Source organism: Cyprinus carpio, chromosome B1, assembly GCF_018340385.1.
Source record: "Cyprinus carpio isolate SPL01 chromosome B1, ASM1834038v1, whole genome shotgun sequence".
NCBI lineage: Eukaryota > Metazoa > Chordata > Actinopteri > Cypriniformes > Cyprinidae > Cyprinus > Cyprinus carpio.
In genome coordinates, this window is record NC_056597.1 from 29,367,383 (window position 1) to 29,388,252 (window position 20,870).

The 20,870-nt window shown below is 38.6% G+C and overlaps 3 protein-coding genes across 3 annotated transcripts; all 3 read right to left on the reverse strand.

Annotated features, from left to right (window-relative positions):
• Positions 1–911: 911 nt before the first annotated feature.
• LOC109081293 (mucin-5AC-like) lies at positions 912–11,061 on the reverse strand (the record flags this gene model as incomplete). Its single annotated transcript, XM_042716010.1, is given in 36 exon segments — positions 912–1,008; positions 1,167–1,222; positions 1,311–1,426; positions 1,649–1,827; positions 1,917–1,950; positions 2,133–2,236; positions 2,402–2,466; positions 2,610–2,731; positions 2,926–3,104; positions 3,189–3,231; positions 3,308–3,408; positions 3,549–3,610; positions 3,700–3,821; positions 3,902–4,056; positions 4,156–4,317; positions 4,472–4,533; positions 4,614–4,743; positions 4,853–4,988; positions 5,080–5,255; positions 5,416–5,477; positions 5,557–5,678; positions 5,786–5,940; positions 6,039–6,197; positions 6,351–6,390; positions 6,393–6,414; positions 6,495–6,602; positions 6,604–6,617; positions 6,727–6,881; positions 6,980–7,138; positions 7,296–7,357; positions 7,437–7,558; positions 7,668–7,822; positions 7,921–8,079; positions 8,237–8,298; positions 8,394–8,515; positions 8,623–11,061. Coding segments are annotated over 36 exon segments (6,162 nt in total), but the record flags the coding sequence as incomplete, so codon positions are not given.
• A 3,995-nt stretch (positions 11,062–15,056) lies between these two features.
• LOC122135785 (cell wall protein DAN4-like) lies at positions 15,057–16,938 on the reverse strand. Its single transcript, XM_042716011.1, has 3 exons — positions 16,850–16,938; positions 15,426–16,271; positions 15,057–15,294 (listed from the first exon to the last, which is right to left on the reverse strand). Exons 1-3 carry the CDS (start codon positions 16,936–16,938, stop codon positions 15,057–15,059), a joined length of 1,173 nt encoding a protein of 390 aa, XP_042571945.1.
• Positions 16,939–18,485: 1,547 nt separating this feature from the next.
• LOC122135938 (cell wall protein DAN4-like) lies at positions 18,486–20,292 on the reverse strand (the record flags this gene model as incomplete). The annotated part of the gene is made up of 3 exons (XM_042717160.1): positions 20,044–20,292; positions 19,861–19,900; positions 18,486–19,734 (listed from the first exon to the last, which is right to left on the reverse strand). A coding segment is annotated over exon 3 (1,239 nt), but the record flags the coding sequence as incomplete, so codon positions are not given.
• Between the last annotated feature and the right edge of the window lie 578 nt (positions 20,293–20,870).

Below are 20,870 nucleotides of genomic sequence, written 5' to 3' on the forward strand. Positions count from 1 at the left end.
TCTAGTATTTTTTAATTTTTTTTTGCAGTTTAACATGTTCATGCCAAAGACTAAATTTGCTTTACATTTCCTTTACATCATGAGCTTGCTTTACCTTTGCTTAACATTATAAAGTGCATGGAGTGTGAATAAATAATAGCTTTAATTCCAAAGTTCTACCTTTGTCCCTTTAAATGAAACTGTGTGTCAAGCAGACTAATGCTTTGCAAAAGCTTATTAATTGTAAACATAAACAGAATATTACAATAAATACAAATAAATAACAGCAATACAGTTTTATTATACGCTATAGGAAGAATTAAAATATCACATTTATGAACATTTTATAGAGAACCTGTTTGTCTAGCAATAATTTATAAAATAAGCATTAACATAGTACTTTTATACTTAAGAGGCAGCATTGAATTGCACACTGAATATCCAAAATCCATGATTTTTATGTTTTCATTGGTGTTCAGTCCTTTTTTTGTCATCCCTGAATTCTCTAGAAGAGGCTGTTTCGAGTTGTGTACTGTACATTGTATGACCGTCTTCTGTGCCAACGTCTCCTGATTGCTGCACAGCAACCACACAGCAAACACTGAACACATAAACAGACAAAGTGAGAGTTAGCCTCACAGAAGGGAATTTTATACAGCTGTACATACACAATTATATACCACATTTAAAAGGAAGCTCTACGTCTCTTTTTACTGCTAGAATAACACATGCCTGTTGTTGTCATTAATCGCTTCACTACCAACGCACATATTTGACATTCAGTCATCATAATACTTACACAAAGGAGAATCCAGCAAGGTACGAGCCCGATGATAATAGCACAGGGGACAATGATAGCCACAACCCATGCTGCGTTTGTACCGTTGTTTGAGATTGTAGTGCTCATGGTGGTTGGAACTGGTGTGGTAAACTGTGAAAAGGGTATTGACCAAGAAACCGGCACCCGTGTTGCTGGCATATTGTGAGAAAACATACGTAACATTGGCCTCAATCACAGTGGAATTTTCCCTGTGGAGAGATCAAAAACGTACAATGAGAAACAAAAGTAAATATCTAAAAATGATCGTACCATTCATTCACCTATGTATCATAAAAGCAGTTTTCTTCAGTTCATTTAGACATTTCTTCAACATTTACAAAGTAAAAAGCAGTGGATCAGAACGCACTTGAAATGGGCTGGAATGAGCAGATTAACTGAGGGGTCCTTTAGGATCTGGATCACCTGTAGAGTGCATCAATTAAAAAATAATAGGTTAATGCTTAAAATAGGGCAATTTCAGGACAAGAATATCCAAGCATCTCCAACTCACCAAGTCATTTATCTTCTTTTGGATTTCTTGATAGGTTTCATTCCTTTTTAACTCTGTCAGTAATACTTTGCTGATTTCAAATGTAAAGATGAGCGCGTAGGCAGTGTCATTAATTCCTTTAAAATATAAAACAAAAATTATTTGTTGTGTGACTATATATTGGTCATGGGGTTTCATTATCCATTTTCATTATGCATATTTATTGACTGCTTTTTAATTATTATTTTCCTTCAAAGGAAGTCATAAATAAGGACTACATGATTACAACAGATACACCATTTGCATACAAATGTTATAATCAAAACAAAAATGGAGCATGAAAATAGAGCAAAACTCACCTAAATAGTTGACATTTGTCAAGATCACAGGATCACTCACGCTTACTGTTCTGGCAGTTAGTTTAGTTGTGAGATTTGCGGCCAGCATAGATTTAACCACCTCTAGAACACTATTCTCACTTGGTCTTGGGCCCAGTGTGATAAACTCGAGACGAATCCTAATAATTGCCTTCCTACTCCTGCATAAAAAAAATTATTGGAATATAAACACAGAAAATTTAAACAACTAGCTTTAAAAATAACTAAATAAATCACTCATTGGTCTTACAAGATTGGTGGTGAAGTTGTTGTCAGAGTGGTCTCTGTAAAAGAAATGAATAATTAATGAAGGAGTATCAGAATTTCAATTACAGCATTTGGTGTTTTTGAAGCAAGACATATAAAACTTTAAAAATGGAAGTTTAACATTTGATTGTCGGTTTGGACATATAAACTGTGGGGTAACAGATGGTTGACAGTGCAGCAGGTGTAGACATGGTAATACCTTCGGCGAGTTGGAGAAGTTCCTGAACAAATATGCTGGGTTGCGTGATGTCACTTGGTGAGATAACATACTCTACTTTGGCCTGAATCACAGTGGAATTACCCCTGTGGGGAGATTAAAATGTACAATGAGAAACTAAAGTCAATAACTAAAAATTCTTCTTAGTCACAAGCCATGTACTCATGTATAAAAACTTCCCAACTAACACCAATGAAGAGTCAACAGGACATATTTGCTCAAATCAAAGTAAAAAGTGAGTCAGAACTTACGTGAAATCAGCTGCTTGGAACTTAATGACAGGAGCTGAGGAGTTACTGAGGAGGATCTTGGCCAGCTGAAAAAATTAGATGAATTTGTTTTTAAATATGTTGAGGTTAATGTGGTAAATGAGAGAGAGAGAGAGCGAGAGAGAGAGAGAGAGAGAGAAGAAAAAAAGTGTCTGTAAAAGACTACTTTACTGAAATGTCTCCAACTCACCAATGTGTTTAAGGAGTCTTGTATTAACAGGTGGGTACCATTCCTGAGTTCAAGTTTCTCAGACATGGTTATATTGCTGATTTCAAATCCAAAGTTGAGAGCATAGGCTGTCTCATTTATTTCTTAAAAAATATATAATAAAATTAATTAGTTGTGTGGTTATATGTGGGTGGTGAAATTTCACTAATGCATTCCTTAATATTATTTATTTGTTATTTTAACTTATAGGCTATAAAAGCTACAGAACTACAACATTAGAATTTAAATAACATATTCGGAAACAAAAAAGAGGCCAAACCAGGAGAGAAAAACTCACTTGTGTATGTGACATTGACAAAGCTCACAGGATCACTCAGGTCTTGTGTTGTGGTGTCTTGTTTAGCTGTGAGACGTGTTTTCAGCAGAGTGTTAGCCACCGCAAGAACATTATCTGGATTTGGCAGGGGGCCCCGTGTGACAAACACGAGGTGAATGAATATAAGTGCTCTGCCAAGCCTACAAAGACAGTAAATAATATACATTAAGGTAGGAAATGAAAATGAAAAAAAGTAAATATCAGACTGAAATCACTGCTCTTACACTATCTTTGGAGTAGTTGTCAGAGTACTGGCTGTTGTTAAGACTGTAAAAGAAAGTAATGATTAATCAAGGAAGCTTGCAGTTACAACATTTGCAATCCATTGTCAGTTTTGACCAACCTGTTGGTGAACGAAGCTCATTTAGGAAGCTGACTGGTTGTATGGCATCTCTATCCTGGAAGGTGTATTCCATCCTGCCATCAATCTGGTTTGATGTGCTTCTGCAGGAAAAACAGAATATATCTGTTAAGGATCTACTGTATATGTGCAAAGAGGTTTTTTTGTTGTTGTTGTTTTTGAGTAAATGCACTTAATAATGTGAAATGTGAGTACATATACATTAAGCCTGTTTGCATCTTACATGAAGTTGGTCGACTTGGGATTTAAAGTTGTTCTGCCAGGTTCATTCAGAAGACTATTCAGCTGCAGAAGAAAAATAAAACATTCATGAAACTCTGGAGAACAATTATATTGGACCTAAAAACAGTACTCATTTAATGCTCTATGCTTACCGCATTATTGACGACACCCTGAGCTTGAAGGTAAGTGCCATTTCTTAGTTTAGGATCTTTTGACATGCTGATATTACTCAAATGAAAATTAAAGATGACAGCATAGGAGGTTGCCGTGATTTCTGTTTTGAACAAAATTATTAATCAAAATTAGACACTTTAATATTTCAAAAGCTTTTCAGGTGAAGATGATGATACTTACTCTCATAGGTGACATTCACCACCTTCACAGATTCATTCAGCTGTGACTCTCTGGAATTACGGAGAGTGTTGATAGCGCTGAGGACCAGAGCTTCACTGGGGACTGGAGATGAGGAGTTGAACAGCAGCTTGCTTGTGACCACTGCTGAACCAGATCTGTAAATAAAACCATGTTTGTTTAATGTACATCAAATGTTGGCAATAAAATTACTTTTCCATTTTTAATTGCTCTCAAAACAGAAAACCAAAACTTACATGAGGTTTGAAGGAGTCACAGAGTAACCGGTTGTTGTTCCTGGAAGCACTGTTGTAGTAGTAGTTGGAAGATGAAGCTCATTTAGGAAGCTGACTGGTTGTATGGCATCTCCATCCTGGAAGGTGTAGTCCATCCTGCCATCAATCTGATTTGAAGTGCTCCTACAGATTAAGCAGAAGATATACGTAAGGGACTTTAATCCACATCTTCAAAAAGTTTGGATTTTTTTTTTCTGTAATTCTTATTTTCCATGGCTTCCAAGCTAAAATTTGAGAACACATGAAATAAAGATTGTGAAGTGAGTTTGCATCTTACGTGAAGTTGGAGGACTTTGGTTTGAAAACTTGCTTGCCAGGTTCATTCAGAAGAGTGTTCAGCTGCAGAACAAATATCAAACCATTCATTAACATCTGGTGAAGACTAGTATTTTCATACTGTTCATTTTTAAATTTTTTACCGAATTATTGATGACATCCTCCACTTGCGGGTATGTATTGTTTCTGCGCTCAGGGTCCTCTGGCATGCTGATGTTAACCAAATTAAAGGTAAAGACCACAGCATAAGAGGTTTCTGAGATTTCTGTGTGGAAAGAAAATTTTAATAAATTTTTTGGTCAAAGCTTTCCATTCATAATTGTTTGTCTGATTCCCATTCAAAAGCTGTACAACCTTATAGACTGACACTTACTCTCATACGGTGACATTCACCACCTTCACTGATTCATTCAGCTGTGACTCTCTGGATTTACGGAGAGTGTTGATAGCGCTGAGGACCAGAGCTTCACTGGGGACTGGAGATGAGGAGTTGAACAGCAGCTTGCTTGTGACCACTGCTGAACCAAATCTGTAAATAAACCATGTTTGTTTAATGTACATCAAATGTTGGCAATAAAATTACTTTTCCATTTTTAATTGTTCTCAAACCAGAAAACCAACATCTTACATGAGGTTTGAAGGAGTCACAGAGAAACCGGTTGTTTGTTCCTGGAAGCACTGTTGTAGTAGTTGGAAGATGAAGCTCATTTAGGAAGCTGACTGGTTGTATGGCATCTCCATCCTGGAAGGTGTAGTCCATCCTGCCATCAATCTGATTTGAAGTGCTCATACAGGACAAGCAGAAGATATCTGTAAGGGACTTTAATCCACATCTTCAAAAAGTTTGGATTTTTTTTTTTTTCTGTAATTCTTATTTTCCATGGCTTCCAAGCTAAAATTTGAGAACATATGAAATAAAGATTGTGAAGTGAGTTTGCATCTTACGTAAAGTGAGAGGAATTTGGTTTGAAAACTTGCTTGCCAGGTTCATTCAGAAGAGTGTTCAGCTGCAGAACAAATATCAAACCATTCATTAACATCTGGTGAAGACTAGTATTTTCATACTGTTCATTTTTTAATTTTTACCGCATTATTGATGACATCCTCCACTTGCGGGTATGTATTGTTTCTGCACTCAGGGTCCTCTGGCATGCTGATGTTAACCAAATTAAAGGTAAAGACCACGGCATAAGAGGTTTCTGAGATTTCTGTGTGGAAAGAAAATTTTAATAAATTTTTTGGTCAAAGCTTTCCATTCATATTGTTTGTCTGATTCCCATTAAAAAGCTGTACAACCTTATAGAATGACACTTACTCTCATAGGTGGCATTCACCACCTTCACTGATTCATTCAGCTGTGGTTCTCTGGAATTATGGAGAGTGTTGATAGCACTGAGGACCAGAGCTTCACTGGGGACTGGAGATGAGGAGTTGAACAGCAGCTTGCTTGTGACCACTAATGAACCAGATCTGTAAATAAACCATGTTTGTTCAATGTACATCAAATGTTGGCAATAAAATTACTTTTCCATTTTTAATTGTTCTCAAAACAGAAAACCAAAACTTACATGAGGTTTGAAAGAGTCACAGAGAAACCGGTTGTTGTTCCTGGAAGCACTGTTGTAGTAGTTGGAAGATGAAGCTCATTTAGGAAGCTGACTGGTTGTATGGCATCTCCATCCTGGAAGGTGTAGTCCATCCTGCCATCAATCTGATTTGAAGTGCTCCTACAGATTAAGCAGAAGATATACGTAAGGGACTTTAATCCACATCTTCAAAAAGTTTGGATTTTTTTTTCTGTAATTCTTATTTTCCATGGCTTCCAAGCTAAAATTTGAGAACATATGAAATAAAGATTGTGAAGTGAGTTTGCATCTTACGTAAAGTGAGAGGAATTTGGGTTTTGAAAACTTGCTTGCCAGGTTCATTCAGAAGAGTGTTCAGCTGCAGAACAAATATCAAACCATTCATTAACATCTGGTGAAGACTAGTATTTTCATACTGTTCATTTTTTAAATTTTTACCGCATTATTGATGACATCCTCCACTTGCGGGTATGTATTGTTTGCACGCTCAGTGTCCTCTGGCATGCTGATGTTAACCAAATTAAAGGTAAAGACCACAGCATAAGAGGGTTTCTGAGATTTCTGTGTGGAAAGAAAATTTTAATAATTTTTTTGGTCAAAGCTTTCCATTCATAATTGTTTTGTCTGATTCCCATTCAAAAGCTGTACAACCTTATAGAATGACACTTACTCTCATAGGTGACATTCACCACCTTCACTGATTCATTCAGCTGTGATTCTCTGGATTTACGGAGAGTGTTGATAGCGCTGAGGACCAGAGCTTCACTGGGGACTGGAGATGAGGAGTTGAACAACAGCTTGCTTGTGACCACTGCTGAACCAGATCTGTAAATAAAACCATGTTTGTTTAATTTACATCAAATGTTTGCAATAAAATTACTTTTCCATTTTTAATTGTTCTCAAAACAGAAAACCAAACTTACGTGAGGTTTGAAGGAGTCACAGAGAAACTGGTTGTTCTTCCTGGAAGCACTGTTGTAGTAGTTGGAAGATGAAGCTCATTTAGGAAGCTGACTGGTTGTATGGCATCTCCATCCTGGAAGGTGTAGTCCATCCTGCCATCAATCTGATTTGAAGTGCTCCTACAGGACAAGCAGAAGATATCTGTAAGGGACTTTAATCCACATCTTCAAAAAGTTTGGATTTTTTTTTTTCTCTGTAATTCTTATTTTCCATGGCTTCCAAGCTAAAATTTGAGAACATATGAAATAAAGATTGTGAAGTGAGTTTGCATCTTACGTGAAGTTGGAGGACTTTGGTTTGAAAACTTGCTTGCCAGGTTCATTCAGAAGAGTGTTCAGCTGCAGAACAAATATCAAACCATTCATTAACATCTGGTGAAGACTAGTATTTTCATACTGTTCATTTTTAAATTTTTACCGCATTATTGATGACATCCTCCACTTGTAGGTATGTATTGTTTCTGCACTCAGGGTCCTCTGGCATGCTGATGTTAACCAAATTAAAGGTAAAGACCACAGCATAAGAGGTTTCTGAGATTTCTGTGTGGAAAGAAAATTTTAATAATTTTTTTTGGTCCAAGCTTTCCATTCATAATTGTTTGTCTGATTCCCATTCAAAAGCTGTACAACCTTATAGAATGACACTTACTCTCATAAGTGACATTCACCACCTTCACTGATTCATTCAGCTGTGGTTCTCTGGAATTATGGAGAGTGTTGATAGCACTGAGGACCAGAGCTTCACTGGGGACTGGAGATGAGGAGTTGAACAGCAGTTTGCTTGTGACCACTGCTGAACCAGATCTGTAAATAAACCATGTTTGTTCAATGTACATCAAATGTTGGCAATAAAATTACTTTTCCATTTTTAATTGTTCTCAAAACAGAAAACCAAAACTTACATGAGGTTTGAATGAGTCACAGAGAAACCGGTTGTTGTTCCTGGAAGCACTGTTGTAGTAGTTGGCAGACGTATCTCATTTAGGAAGCTGACTGGTTGTATGGCATCTCCATCCTGGAAGGTGTAGTCCATCCTGCCATCAATCTGATTTGAAGTGCTCCTACAGATTAAGCAGAAGATATATCTGTAAGGGACTTTAATCCACATCTTCAAAAAGTTTGGATTTTTTTTCTTCTGTAATTCTTATTTTCCATGGCTTCCAAGCTAAAATTTGAGAACACAGGAAATAAAGATTGTGAAGTGAGTTTGCATCTTACGTAAAGTGAGAGGAATTTGGTTTGAAAACTTGCTTGCCAGGTTCATTCAGAAGAGTGTTCAGCTGCAGGAAGAAAAAAAATCAAGCCATTCATCAACCTCTGGTGAAAATTTACACTGGTCCCACACTTCACCAATGTGTTAATGCTAGTTTCTTACTGCATTATTGACAAGATCTTGCACTTGCACATAACTGCTGCTTCTTAGCTCAGGATCCTCAGGCATGCTGATATTATTCAAACTAATATTAAAGATGACAGCATAGGAAGTTTCAGAGATTTCTGTTTGGAAAGAGACATCCAGTTTCGATCAGTTAAAGTTTGACCTATTTCACTGATTGAAAATTTCATGAATTAAATGTCTTTACATTCATAATGAAGAAACTTACTCTCATAGGTAAAACTGTCAATCTTCAGTGATTCATTGATTTGGGACTTTCTAGCTTCATGAAGATTACTAATAGCACCTAGGACCAAAGTTTCAGTGGGCAGGGATGACAAAGATGAGAATATAAATTTGGTTGTGACTGTTGCTGCACCGGACACATTTGTTTGCAATGTTTTGGGTATGTTTGAAGTTTCTGGTTGCAAACTTGAAGTACTTTGAAGTGTTGCATCTGCTTTTGTTGTATTGTTCAGAGGTGTAGTTTTGCTAGTAAGAGTTTCAGCTGCTGTTGGTTTTATGGATGTGTGACCTGAAATTGTAGATGCTGGTGATGTTGACGTATTGTTGTTTGGACCTGATGCTATTGGAAATTCTGGAAATTCTGCTGTGTAAGTGAAACCTGTAATAATTCCAGTGGTAGTTGTTGATGCAGTTGTGGTTTCTGAATCCAAGTTTGGGCTTGAAGTTGTTTTGGTTGAAAGTGCAAGTGTGGCTGGAGCAGAAGATGTACTGGTAAAAGCGACAGTTGTTTTTAAAAGATCTCCTGATGTTACTTGAAATGCAGTTGTTGTTTGAGTTGCAGTTGAGCTTGGAATGGTGGCAGTTGCTGTGCTTGGAGCTGTAGCTGAGATATCAGCTGGAACTGTAGTGGTGGCCAGAACATTCATGGTTGTAATGGGTGCAGATGGGGTTCTTGGAGGTTCAGTTGTTTTTGTTGGAGTTAAAGTTGGTAATATAGTTACATGTGATGAGGAGATAGGCAAAATTGTTACAGCAATAGTTATGATCTCTGGAGACACAGTTGTGATTATTGGAGGTGCATTTGTTGTGGTAATGTGTGTTGCCTGGCTTAGAGCTGGAACTATATTAGTGAAAGCAACAGTTGTGCTTGATAGAGGTGCAGTTGTTATTTGGAATGCAGTTGTTGTTGCCACTGTAGGAGTGTTCTTGCTTGATGTCGTTGGATCATTAGTTGTTTTAGATGTGGTTGATGAAGCTGTAGTTGTGGTCTCTGCTGTTGTACTTTCTGAAGTGGTAGGCAGTGTTGTTGAAGTAATGGGTGTGGTTTCTGTACTCACAACTGTGGAGGTGGGAGTTTCAGTAGTTGGGGATGCTGTAGTTATTGATCTTGTTACAGGTGCAGTTGTTTCTGAAGATGTAGGCATTGTTGAAGTAAGAGTTGTGGATTCTGAAGTTACAGCTGTTGATGTTGCTGGATTGTTTGTTTTTGTAGATGTGGTTGATGAAGCTGTAGTTGTGGTTTCTGCTGTTGTACTTTCTGAAGTTGCAGGCAGTGTTGTTGAAGTAGTAGTTGTGGTTTCTGTATTTACAACTGTGGTTTCTGCTGTTGTTCTTTCTGAAGTTGTAGGCATTGTTTTTGAAGTAATAGGTGTGGTTCCTGTACTCACAACTGTGGTGGTGGGAATTTCAGTAGTTGAGGATGCTGTAGTTACTGATGTTGTTACAGGTGCAGTTGTTTCTGAAGATGTAGGCATTGCTGAAGTAAGAGTTGTGGATTCTGAAGCTACAGCTGCTGATGATGTTGGATCATTTGTTGTTGTAGATGTGGTCGATGAAGCTGTAGTTGTGGTCTCTGCTGTTGTACTTTCTGAAGTTGCAGGCAGTGTTGTTGAAGTAATGGGTGTGGTTTCGGTCCTCACAACTGTGGTGGTTGGAATTTCAGTAGTTGAGGATGCTGTAGTTACTGATGTTGTTACAGGTGCAGTTGTTTCTGAAGATGTAGGCATTGCTGAAGTAAGAGTTGTGGATTCTGAAGTTACAGCTGCAGATGTTGTTGGATCATTTGTTGTTGAAGATGTGGTTGATGAATCTGTAGTTGTGGTCTCTGCTGTTATACTTTTTGAATTTGTAGGCATTGCTGTTGAAGTAAGTGTTGGGGATTCTGAAGTTACTGCTGTTGATGTTCTTGGATTGTTTGTTATTGTAGATGTCCTTGAAGAAGCTGTAGTGGTGGTTTCCACTGTTGTACTTTCTGAAGTTGTAGGCAGTGTTGTTGAAGTAATGGGTGTGGTTTCGGTCCTCACAACTGCGGTTGTGGGAATTTCAGTAAATGAGGAAGCTGTAGTTACTAATGTTGTTACAGGTGCAGTTGTATCTGAAGATGTAGGCATGGTTGTTGAAGTAAGAGTTGTGGGTTCAGAAGTTACAGCTGCTGATGTTGTTGGATCATTTATTGTTGTAGATGTGGTTGATGAAGCAGTAGTTGTGGTCTCTGCTGTTGTTCTTTCTGAAGTCACAGGCAGTGTTGTTGAAGTAATAGTTGTGGTTTCAGTCCTCACAACAATGCTTGTGGGACTTTCAGTAGTTGAGTGTGCTGTAGTTACTGATGTTGTTACAGGTGCAGTTGTTTCTGAAGATGTAGGCATAGTTGTTGAAGTAAGAGTTGTGGGTTCAGAAGTTGCAGCTGTTGATGTTGTTGGATCGTTTGTTGCTGTAGATTTGGTTGATGAAGCTGTAGTCGTGGGTTCCGCTCTTGTACTTTCTGAAGTTGTAGGCAGTGTTGTTGAAGTAAATGTTGTGGATTCTGAAGTTACTGCTGTTGATGTTGTTGGATCGTTTGTTGTTGTAGATGTGGTTGAAGAAGCTGTAGTGGTGGTTTCCACTGTTGTACTTTCTGAAGTTGTAGGCAGTGTTGTTGAAGTAATAGGTGTGGTCTCTGTACTCACAACTGTGGTGGTGGGAATTTCAGTAGTTGAGGATACTGTAGTTACTAATGTTGTAACAGGTGCAGTTGTTTCTGAAGATGTAGGCATTTTTGAAGTAAGAGTTGTGGATTCTGAAGCTACAGCTGCTGATGATGTTGGATCATTTGTTGTTGTAGATGTGATTGATGAAGCTGTAGTTGTGGTCTCTGCTGTTGTACTTTCTGAAGTTGCAGGCAGTGTTGTTGAAGTAATGGGTGTGGTTTCGGTCCTCACAACTGTGGTGGTGGGAATTTCAGTAGTTGAGGATGCTGTAGTTACTGATGTTGTTACAGGTGTGGTTGTTTCTGAAGATGTAGGCATGGTTGTTGAAGTAAGAGTTGTGGGTTCAGAAGTTACAGCTGCTGATGTTGTTGGATCATTTATTGTTGTAGATGTGGTTGATGAAGCAGTAGTTGTGGTCTCTGCTGTTGTTCTTTCTGAAGTCACAGGCAGTGTTGTTGAAGTAATAGTTGTGGTTTCAGTCCTCACAACAGTGCTTGTGGGACTTTCAGTAGTTGAGTGTGCTGTAGTTACTGATGTTGTTACAGGTGCAGTTGTTTCTGAAGATGTAGGCATAGTTGTTGAAGTAAGAGTTGTGGGTTCAGAAGTTGCAGCTGTTGATGTTGTTGGATCGTTTGTTGCTGTAGATTTGGTTGATGAAGCTGTAGTCATGGGTTCCGCTCTTGTACTTTCTGAAGTTGTAGACAATGTTGTTGAAGTAAATGTTGTGGATTCTGAAGTTACTGCTGTTGATGTTGTTGGATCGTTTGTTGTTGTAGATGTGGTTGATGAAGCTGTAGACGTGGTTTCCACTGTTGTACTTTCTGAAGTTGTAGGCAGTGTTGTTGAAGTAATAGGTGTGGTCTCTGTACTCACAACTGTGGTGGTGGGAATTTCAGTAGTTGAGGATACTGTAGTTACTAATGTTGTAACAGGTGCAGTTGTTTTGTAAAGATGTAGGCATGGTTTTTGAAGTAAGAGTTGTGGATTCTGAAGCTACAGCTGCTGATGTTGTTGGATCATTTGTTGTTGTAGATGTGTTTGATGAAGCTGTAGTTGTGGTCTCTGCTCTTGTACTTTCTGAAGTTGCAGGCAGTGTTGTTGAAGTAATGGGTGTGGTTTCGGTCCTCACAACTGTGGTGGTGGGAATTTCAGTAGTTGAGGATGCTGTAGTTACTGATGTTGTTACAGGTGTGGGATTTTCTGAAGATGTAGGCATGGTTGTTGAAGTAAGAGTTGTGGGTTCAGAAGTTACAGCTGCTGATGTTGTTGGATCATTTATTGTTGTAGATGTGGTTGATGAAGCTGTAGTTGTGGTCTCTGCTGATATTCTTTCTGAAGTCATAGGCAGTGTTGTTGAAGTAACAGTTGTGGTTTCAGTCCTCACAACTGTGCTTGAGGGACTTTCAGTAGTTGAGTGTGCTGTAGTTACTGATGTTGTTATAGGTGCAGTTGTTTCTGAAGATGTAGGTAAAGTTGTTGAAATAAGATCTGTGGATTCTGAAGTTACAGCTGTTGATGTTGTTGGATCGTTTGTTGTTGTAGATGTGGTTGATGAAGCTGTAGTCATGGGTTCCGCTCTTGTACTTTCTGAAGTTGTAGGCAATGTCGTTGAAGTAAATGTTGTGGATTCTGGAGTTACTGCTGTTGATGTTGTTGGATCGTTTGTTGTTGTAAATGTGGTTGATGAAGCTGTAGACGTGGTTTCCACTGTTGTACTTTCTGAAGTTGTAGGCAGTGTTGTTGAAGTAATAGGTGTGGTCTCTGTACTCACAACTGCGGTTGTGGGAATTTCAGTAGATGAGGAAGCTGTATTTACTGATGTTGTTACAGGTGCAGTTGTATCTGAAGATGTAGGCATGGTTGTTGAAGTAAGAGTTGTGGGTTCAGAAGTTACAGCTGCTGATGCTGTTGGATCATTTATTGTTGTAGATGTGGTTGATGAAGCTGTAGTCGTAGGTTCCGATCTTGTCCTTTTCTGAAGTTGTAGGCAATGTTGTTGAAATAAATGTTGTGGATTCTGGAGTTACTGGTGTTGATGTTGTTGGATCGTTTTTTGTTGTAGATGTGGTTGATGAAGCTGTAGTTGTGGTCTCTGCTGTTGTTCTTTCTGAAGTCACAGGCAGTGTTGTTGAAGTAATAGTTGTGGTTTCAGTCCTCACAACTGTGCTTGTGGGAATTTCAGTAGTTGAGGATACTGTAGTTCCTGATGTTGTAACAGGTGCAGTTGTTTCTGAAGATGTAGGCATGGTTGTTGAAGTAAGAGTTGTGGATTCTGAAGTTACTGCTGCTGATGTTGTTGGATCATTTGTTGTTGTAGATGTGGCTGATGAAGCTGCAGTTGTGGTCTCTGCTGTTGTACTTTCTGAAGTTGTAGGCAGTGTTGTTGAAGTAAGAGGTGTGGTTTCGGTCCTCACAACTGTGGTTGTGGGATCGTTTTTGTTGTAGTAGTGAGTGATGATGATGCTGTAGTTACTGATGTTGTTACAGGTGTGGTTGTTTCTGAAGATGTAGGCATGGTTGTTGACGTAGAGTTGTGGATTCAGTCCTCACAACTGTGTTGTGGAAATTTCAGAGTTGTTGATGCTGAGGTTACTGATGTTGTTACAGGTGCAGTTGTTTCTGAAGATGTAGGCATAGTTTTTGAAGTAAGAGTTGTGGGGAAGTTACAGCTGTTGAGTGTGTGTTGTTGGATCGTTGTTGTTGTAGATGTGGTTGATGAAGCAGTGTAGTTGTGGTCTCTGCTGTTGTACTTTCTGAAGTCACAGGCAGTGTTGTTGAAGTAATAGTTGTGGTTTCAGTACTCACAACTGCTGGTTGTGGGAATTTCAGTAGTTGTGGTGTGCTGTAGTTACTGATGTTGTTACAGGTGCAGTTGTTTCTGAAGATGTAGGCATAGTTGTTGAAGTAAGAGTTGTGGTTTCAGAAGTTACAGCTGTTGATGTTGTTGGATCGTCTGTTTGTTGTAGATTTGGTTGATGAAGCTGTAGTCATGGGTTTCCGCTCTTGTACTTTCTGAAGTTGTAGGCAATGTTGTTGAAGTAAATGTTGTGGATTCTGAAGTTACTGCTGTTGATGTTGTTGGATCGTTTTTTGTTGTAGACGTGGTTGATGAAGCTGTAGTCGTGATTTCCACTGTTGTACTTTCTGAAGTTGTAGGCAGTGTTGTTGAAGTAATAGATGTGGTCTCTGTACTCACAACTGTGGTTGTGGAAATTTCAGTAGTTGAGGATGCTGTATTTACTGATGTTGTTACAGGTGCAGTTGTTTCTGAAGATGTAGGCATAGTTGGATGATGTAGGTGTTTTGATTGTTGAGTTACAGCTGTTGATGTTGTTGGATCGTATCATGTTGTAGATGTGGTTGATGAAGCTGTAGTTGTGGTTTCTGCTGTTGTACTTTCTGAAGTTGATAGGCAGTGTTGTTGAAGTGTAAATGGTTGTGGTTTCGGTCCTCACAACTGTGGTGTGTGGGAATTTCAGTAGTTGAGGATGCTGTAGTTACTGATGTTGTTACAGGTGCAGTTGTTTCTGAAGATGTAGGCATAGTTGTTGAAGTAAGAGTTGTGAGTTCAGAAGTTACAGCTGTTGATGTCGTTGGATCATTTGTTGTTGTAGATGTGGTTGATGAAGCTGTAGTTGTGGTTTCTGCTGTTGTACTTTCTGAAGTTGTAGGCATTGTTGTTGAAGTAATAGTTGTGGTTTCTGTACTCACAACTGTGCTTGTGGGACTTTCAGTAGTTGAGTGTGCTGTAGTTACTGATGTTGTTATAGGTGCAGTTGTTTCTGAAGATGTAACCATAGTTGTTGAAGTAAGATTTGTGAATTCTGAAGTTACAGCTCTTGATGTTGTTGGATCGTTTGTTGTTGTAGATGTGGTTGATGAAGCTGTAGTCATGGGTTCCGCTCTTGTACTTTCTGAAGTTGTAGGCAATGTCGTTGAAGTAAATGTTGTGGATTCTGGAGTTACTGCTGTTGATGTTGTTGGATCGTTTGTTGTTGTAAATGTGGTTGATGAAGCTGTAGATGTGGTTCCTGCTGTTGTACTTTCTGAAGTCATAGGCAGTGTTGTTGAAGTAATAGGTGTGGTCTCTGTACTCACAACTGTGGTTGTGGGAATTTCAGTAGATGTGGAAGCTGTAGTTACTAATGTTGTTACAGGTGCAGTTGTATCTGAAGATGTAGGCATGGTTGTTGAAGTAAGAGTTGTGGGTTCAGAAGTTACAGCTGCTGATGTTGTTGGATCATTTATTGTTGTAGATGTGGTTGATGAAGCTGTAGTCGTAGGTTCCGATCTTGTACTTTCTGAAGTTGTAGGCAATGTTGTTGAAATAAATGTTGTGGATTCTGGAGTTACTGGTGTTGATGTTGTTGGATCGTTTGTTGTTGTAGATGTGGTTGATGAAGCTGTAGTTGTGGTCTCTGCTGTTGTTCTTTCTGAAGTCACAGGCAGTGTTGTTGAAGTAATAGTTGTGGTTTCAGTCCTCACAACTGTGCTTGTGGGACTTTCAGTAGTTGAGTGTGCTGTAGTTACTGATGTTGTTACAGGTGCAGTTGTTTCTGAAGATGTAGGCATAGTTGTTGAAGTAAGAGTTGTGGATTCTGAAGTTACAGCTGTTGATGTTGTTGGATCATTTGTTGTTGTAAATGTTGTTGTTGAAGCTGTAGCTGTGGTTTCTGCTGTTGTACTTTCTGAAGTTGTAGGCATAGTTGTTGAAGTTAGAGTTGTGGGTTCAGAAGTTACAGCTGTTGATGTTGTTGGATCGTTTGTTGTTGTAGATGTGGTTGATGAAGCTGTAGTCGTGGTTTCCACTGTTGTACTTTCTGAAGTTGTAGGCAGTGTTGTTGAAGTAATAGGTGTGGTCTCTGTACTCACAACTGAGGTTGTGGGAATTTTCAGTAGTTGATGATGCTTGTATTTACTGATGTTGTTACAGGTGCAGTTGTTTCTGAAGATGTAGGCATGGTTGTTGAAGTAAGAGTTGTTGGTTCAGAAGTTACAGCTGCTGATGTTGTTGGATCATTTATTGTTGTAGATGTGGTTGATGAAGCTGTATTCGTGGTTTCTGCTGTTGTACTTTCTGAAGTCATAGGCAGTGTTGTTGAAGTAATAGTTGTGGTTTCAGTCCTCACAACAATGCTTGTGGGACTTTCAGTAGTTGAGTGTGCTGTAGTTACTGATGTTGTTACAGGTGCAGTTGTTTGTTTCCGAAGATGTAGGCAAAGTTGTTGAAATAAGATTTGTGGATTCTGAAGTTACAGCATTTGATGTTGTTGGATCGTTTGTTGTTGTAGATGTGGTTGATGAAGCTGTAGACGTGGTTTCCACTGTTGTACTTTCTGAAGTTGTAGGCAGTGTTGTTGAAGTAGTAGTTGTGGATTCTCTGTACTCACAACTGCGGTTGTGGGAATTTCAGTTGTAGATGTGGAAGCTGTAGTTGAAGCTGTAGTTGTGGTCTCTGCTGTTGTGTTTCTGAAGATGTAGGCAGTGTTGTTGAAGTAATGATTTGTGGTTTTCGGAAGTTACAACTGATGGTTGGTGGTTTGTTCAGTTGTAGATGTGTTGTATTTAGCTGATGTTGTTACAGGTGCAGTTGTTTCTGAAGATGTAGGCATAGTTGTTGAAGTAAAGTTGATGGATTCAGAAGTTACAGCTGTTGATGTTGTTATAGTTGTTGTTGTAGATGTGGTTGATGAAGCTGTAGTCGTGGTTTCTGCTGTTGTACTTTCTGAAGTCATAGGCAGTGTTGTTGAAGTAACAGGTGTGGTCTCTGTACTCACAACTGCGGTTGTGGGAATTTCAGTAGATGTGGAAGCTGTAGTTACTGATGTTGTTACAGGTGCAGTTGTTTCCGAAGATGTAGGCATAGTTGTTGAAGTAAGAGTTGTGAGTTCAGAAGATACAGCTGTTGATGTCGTTGGATCATTTGTTGTTGTAGATGTGGTTGACGAAGCTGTAGTCGTGGTTTCTGCTGTTGTACTTTCTGAAGTTGTAGGCATTGTTGTTGAAGTAATAGTTGTGGTTTCTGTACTCACAACTGTGCTTGTGGGACTTTCAGTAGATGTGGAAGCTGTAGTTACTGATGTTGTTACAGGTGCAGTTGTATCTGAAGATGTAGGCATAGTTGTTGAACTAAGAGTTGTGGATTCTGAAGTTACAGCTGTTGATGTTGTTGGATCGTTTGTTGTTGTAAATGTGGTTGTTGAAGCTGTAGTTGTGTGGTTTCTGCTGTTGTACTTTCTGAAGTTGTAGGCATGTTGTTGAAGTAAATGTGTGGGTTCTGGAGTCACAACTGCTTGTTGATGTTGTTGGATGCGTTTGTTGTTGTAAATGTGGTTGATGAAGCTGTAGTCGTGAAGTTTCCACTGTTGTACTTTCTGAAGTTGTAGGCAGTGTTGTTGAAGTAATAGGTGTGGTCTCTGTACTCACAACTGTTGGTTGTGGGAATTTCAGTCTGAGGAAGCTGTATTTACTGATGTTGTTACAGGTGCAGTTGTACTTCTGAAGATGTAGGCATGGTTGTTGAAGTAAGAGTTGTGGGTTCAGAGTTACAGCTGTTGATGTTGTTGGATCATTTTTGTTGTTGTAGATGTGGTTGATGAAGCTGTAGTCGTAGGTTCCTGATGTTGTACTTTCTGAAGTTGTAGGCAGTGTTGTTGAAAGTAATAGTTGTGGTTTCTGGAGTCACAACTGTGTTGTTGTGGAATTTCAGTTGATGATGAAGCTGTGGTTATGAAGATGTTGTTGTACAGGTGCAGTTTGTTTCTGAAGTCACAGGCAGTGTTGTTGAAGTAAGAGTTGTGGTTTCAGAAGTTACAGCTGCTGATGTGCTTGTTGGATCTTTCAGTTGTTGTAGATGTGGTTGATGAAGCTGTAGTCGTAGGTTACTCTTGTACTTTCTGAAGTTGTAGGCAGTGTTGTTGAAGAGTTGTGGATTCTGAAATTACAGCTGTTGATGTTGTTGGATAGTTTGTTGATGTAGATATAATTGATGAAGCTGTAGTTGTGGTCTCTGCTGTTGTACTTTCTGAAGTCACAGGCAGTGTTGTTGAAGTAATAGTTGTGGTTTCAGTCCTCACAACTGTGGTTGTGGGAATTTCAGTAGTTGCTGTGCTGTAGTTACTGCTGTTGTTACAGGTGCAGTTGTTTCTGAAGATGTAGGCATAGTTGTTGAAGTAAGAGTTGTGGATTCTGAAGTTACAGCTGTTGATGTTGTTGGATCGTTTGTTGTTGTAGACGTGGTTGATGAAGCTTTAGTCGTGATTTCCACTGTTGTACTTTCTGAAGTTGTAGGCAGTGTTGTTGAAGTAATAGGTGTGGTCTCTGTACTCACAACTGCGGTTGTGGGAATTTCAGTAGATGTGGAAGCTGTAGTTACTGATGTTGTTACAGGTGCAGTTGTTTCCGAAGATGTAGGCAAAGTTGTTGAAATAAGATTTGTGGATTCTGAAGTTACAGCATTTGATGTTGTTGGATCGTTTGTTGTTGTAGATGTGGTTGACGAAGCTGTAGTCGTGGGTTCCACTCTTGTACTTTCTGAAGTTGTAGGCAGTGTTGTTGAAGAAAATGTTGTGGATTCTGAAGTTACTGCTGTTAATGTTGTTGGATCGTTTGTTGTTGTAGATGTGGTTGATGAAGCTGTAGTTGTGGTCTCTGCTGTTGTACTTTCTGAAGTTGTAGGCAGTGTTGTTGAAGTAATGGGTGTGTTTTCGGTCCTCACAACTGTGGTGGTGGGAATTTCAGTAGTTGATGATGCTGTATTTACTGATGTTGTTACAGGTGCAGTTGTTTCTGAAGATGTAGGCATAGTTGTTGAAGTAAGAGTTGTGGGTTCAGAAGTTACAGCTGTTGATGTTGTTGGATCGTCTGTTGCTGTAGATGTGGTTGATGAAGCTGTATTCGTGGTTTCTGCTGTTGTACTTTCTGAAGTCATAGGCAGTGTTGTTGAAGTAATAGGTGTGGTCTCTGTACTCACAACTGCGGTTGTGGGAATTTCACTAGTTGACAATGCTGTAGTTGTTGATGTTGTTACAGGTGCAGTTGTTTCTGATGATGTAGGTATTGTTGTTGAAGTAAGAGTTGTGGATTCTGATGTTACAGCTATTGAAGTTTTTGGATCGTTTCTTGTAGATGTAGTTAATGAAGCTGTAGTTGTGGTTTCCACTCTTTTAGCTGTAGCAGTGGAATGTTCAGTTGTGGTTGTGGATGCAGTATTTGTTGTTTCAGTTACTTTTGTCTTTTCTGAAGATGTAGTCATGGTTGTTGAAGCAAGTCTTTCTGTAGTTATAACCATTGTTGCACCTGAAGAATCTGATGAGGTTGCAGCTGGTTTTGCTGAGGTTGAAGTGGCAAGTACAGTTGTTCTTTCTGAAGCCGTATATCCTGAAGTTGAAGACTCCATTTTTGAAGCACTGGATTTTAAAAAGAAAAATAAATTATATACCTTTTAAATTATTATTAACTTTTAAAAAAAAAAACATGTTTGTATTAGATTAAAAAAGTAATGACACATAATTGAAATCCAAACAATCACTTACCCAACTCTAGTCGCAGAATTAATAGCACACCACACAAACACTGTAAAGAGAAACAAATTCCTGAAAACCTTTCAAGAATCTTTGTTTATGTTTAGCCAAAAGAAAGTAGAACACATTCTTTATTCCATATACATATTCCATTAATATGATAAATTACACACATTTTACATTTACAATACTTACACAGGGTGAATAAAAGTTTCCTTGTGCCATCCTGACTAGAAAGAAAAAAACTGCTGAAAGAGGATACAAGACATTAGATATTATTTTAATTGTTGTACGATTGATAATTTTATCTTTCATAAAATAATTTCTACAAATGAGTAAAATTTCGGATCAGCAATTTGAGTTACACATAAGGTAGTGCAATAAATAACAAAAACGTAGCGGGTATTTGTATCTATAGCTGGGCTTTTGTGATTGCAGCCAATGAAAATGCTTCTTTATAGGTGCATGTCCTACTACTTGGTGAGTGTGATTTCAACAAGTACAACATGTTCCTGGATCAAAATCCTTGTTGATCCTGGAACAATCAATCAATCAGAATTGAGATATAACTTTTCAGGAAATATCTGTTTTAGGCATAAACTCATGGTTAGGTGCTTCTACACCCTTGCATATCAGCTATCATTTCCCAATGATTTGGGAATAAATTATGGGTAGGGTTAGGTTTAGGGAGAGGGATTGGGTTAAGTCTATATTTCTGGACAATAATGTTGATCCAGGATCATCAAAAATATTGATCCAGAAACATGTCTTGGCAAAATCACGGCAACCCCTACTCCTTGCAGAACAGATTGTAAAGCACTGCTTCAGGTAAAATAATCTAGGATTAAAATCTGAACACCTTACTTTAACATCTAATTCTAACAGATGCAATAAAAGAAATTTTTATATGGATAAAGCTGTAAGCGTACCTGAAATGTTCCAGGTTTTAATGTAAGCTCTGTCTAAAAATAGTGTAGTCTAGCCCAAAATTACTTCGCATTTCCATTAATGAGATGCATGTA

What these genes read in the sequence shown, in the direction of transcription:
- LOC122135785 (XM_042716011.1), bottom strand. Translation starts at nt 16,938, where the DNA reads ATGCCTACATCTTCAGAAACAACTGCACCTGTAACAACATCAGCTAAA. An exon ending in CAAACCACCAACCATCAGTT is followed by an intron (nt 16,272 to 16,849) that starts GTAACTTCCGAA and finishes CTACATCTTCAG; the next exon opens with AAACAACTGCACCTGTAACA. An exon ending in GAAATTCCCACAACCACAGT is followed by an intron (nt 15,295 to 15,425) that starts TGTGAGTACAGA and finishes CAACATCAACAG; the next exon opens with CAGTAACTCCAGAATCCACA.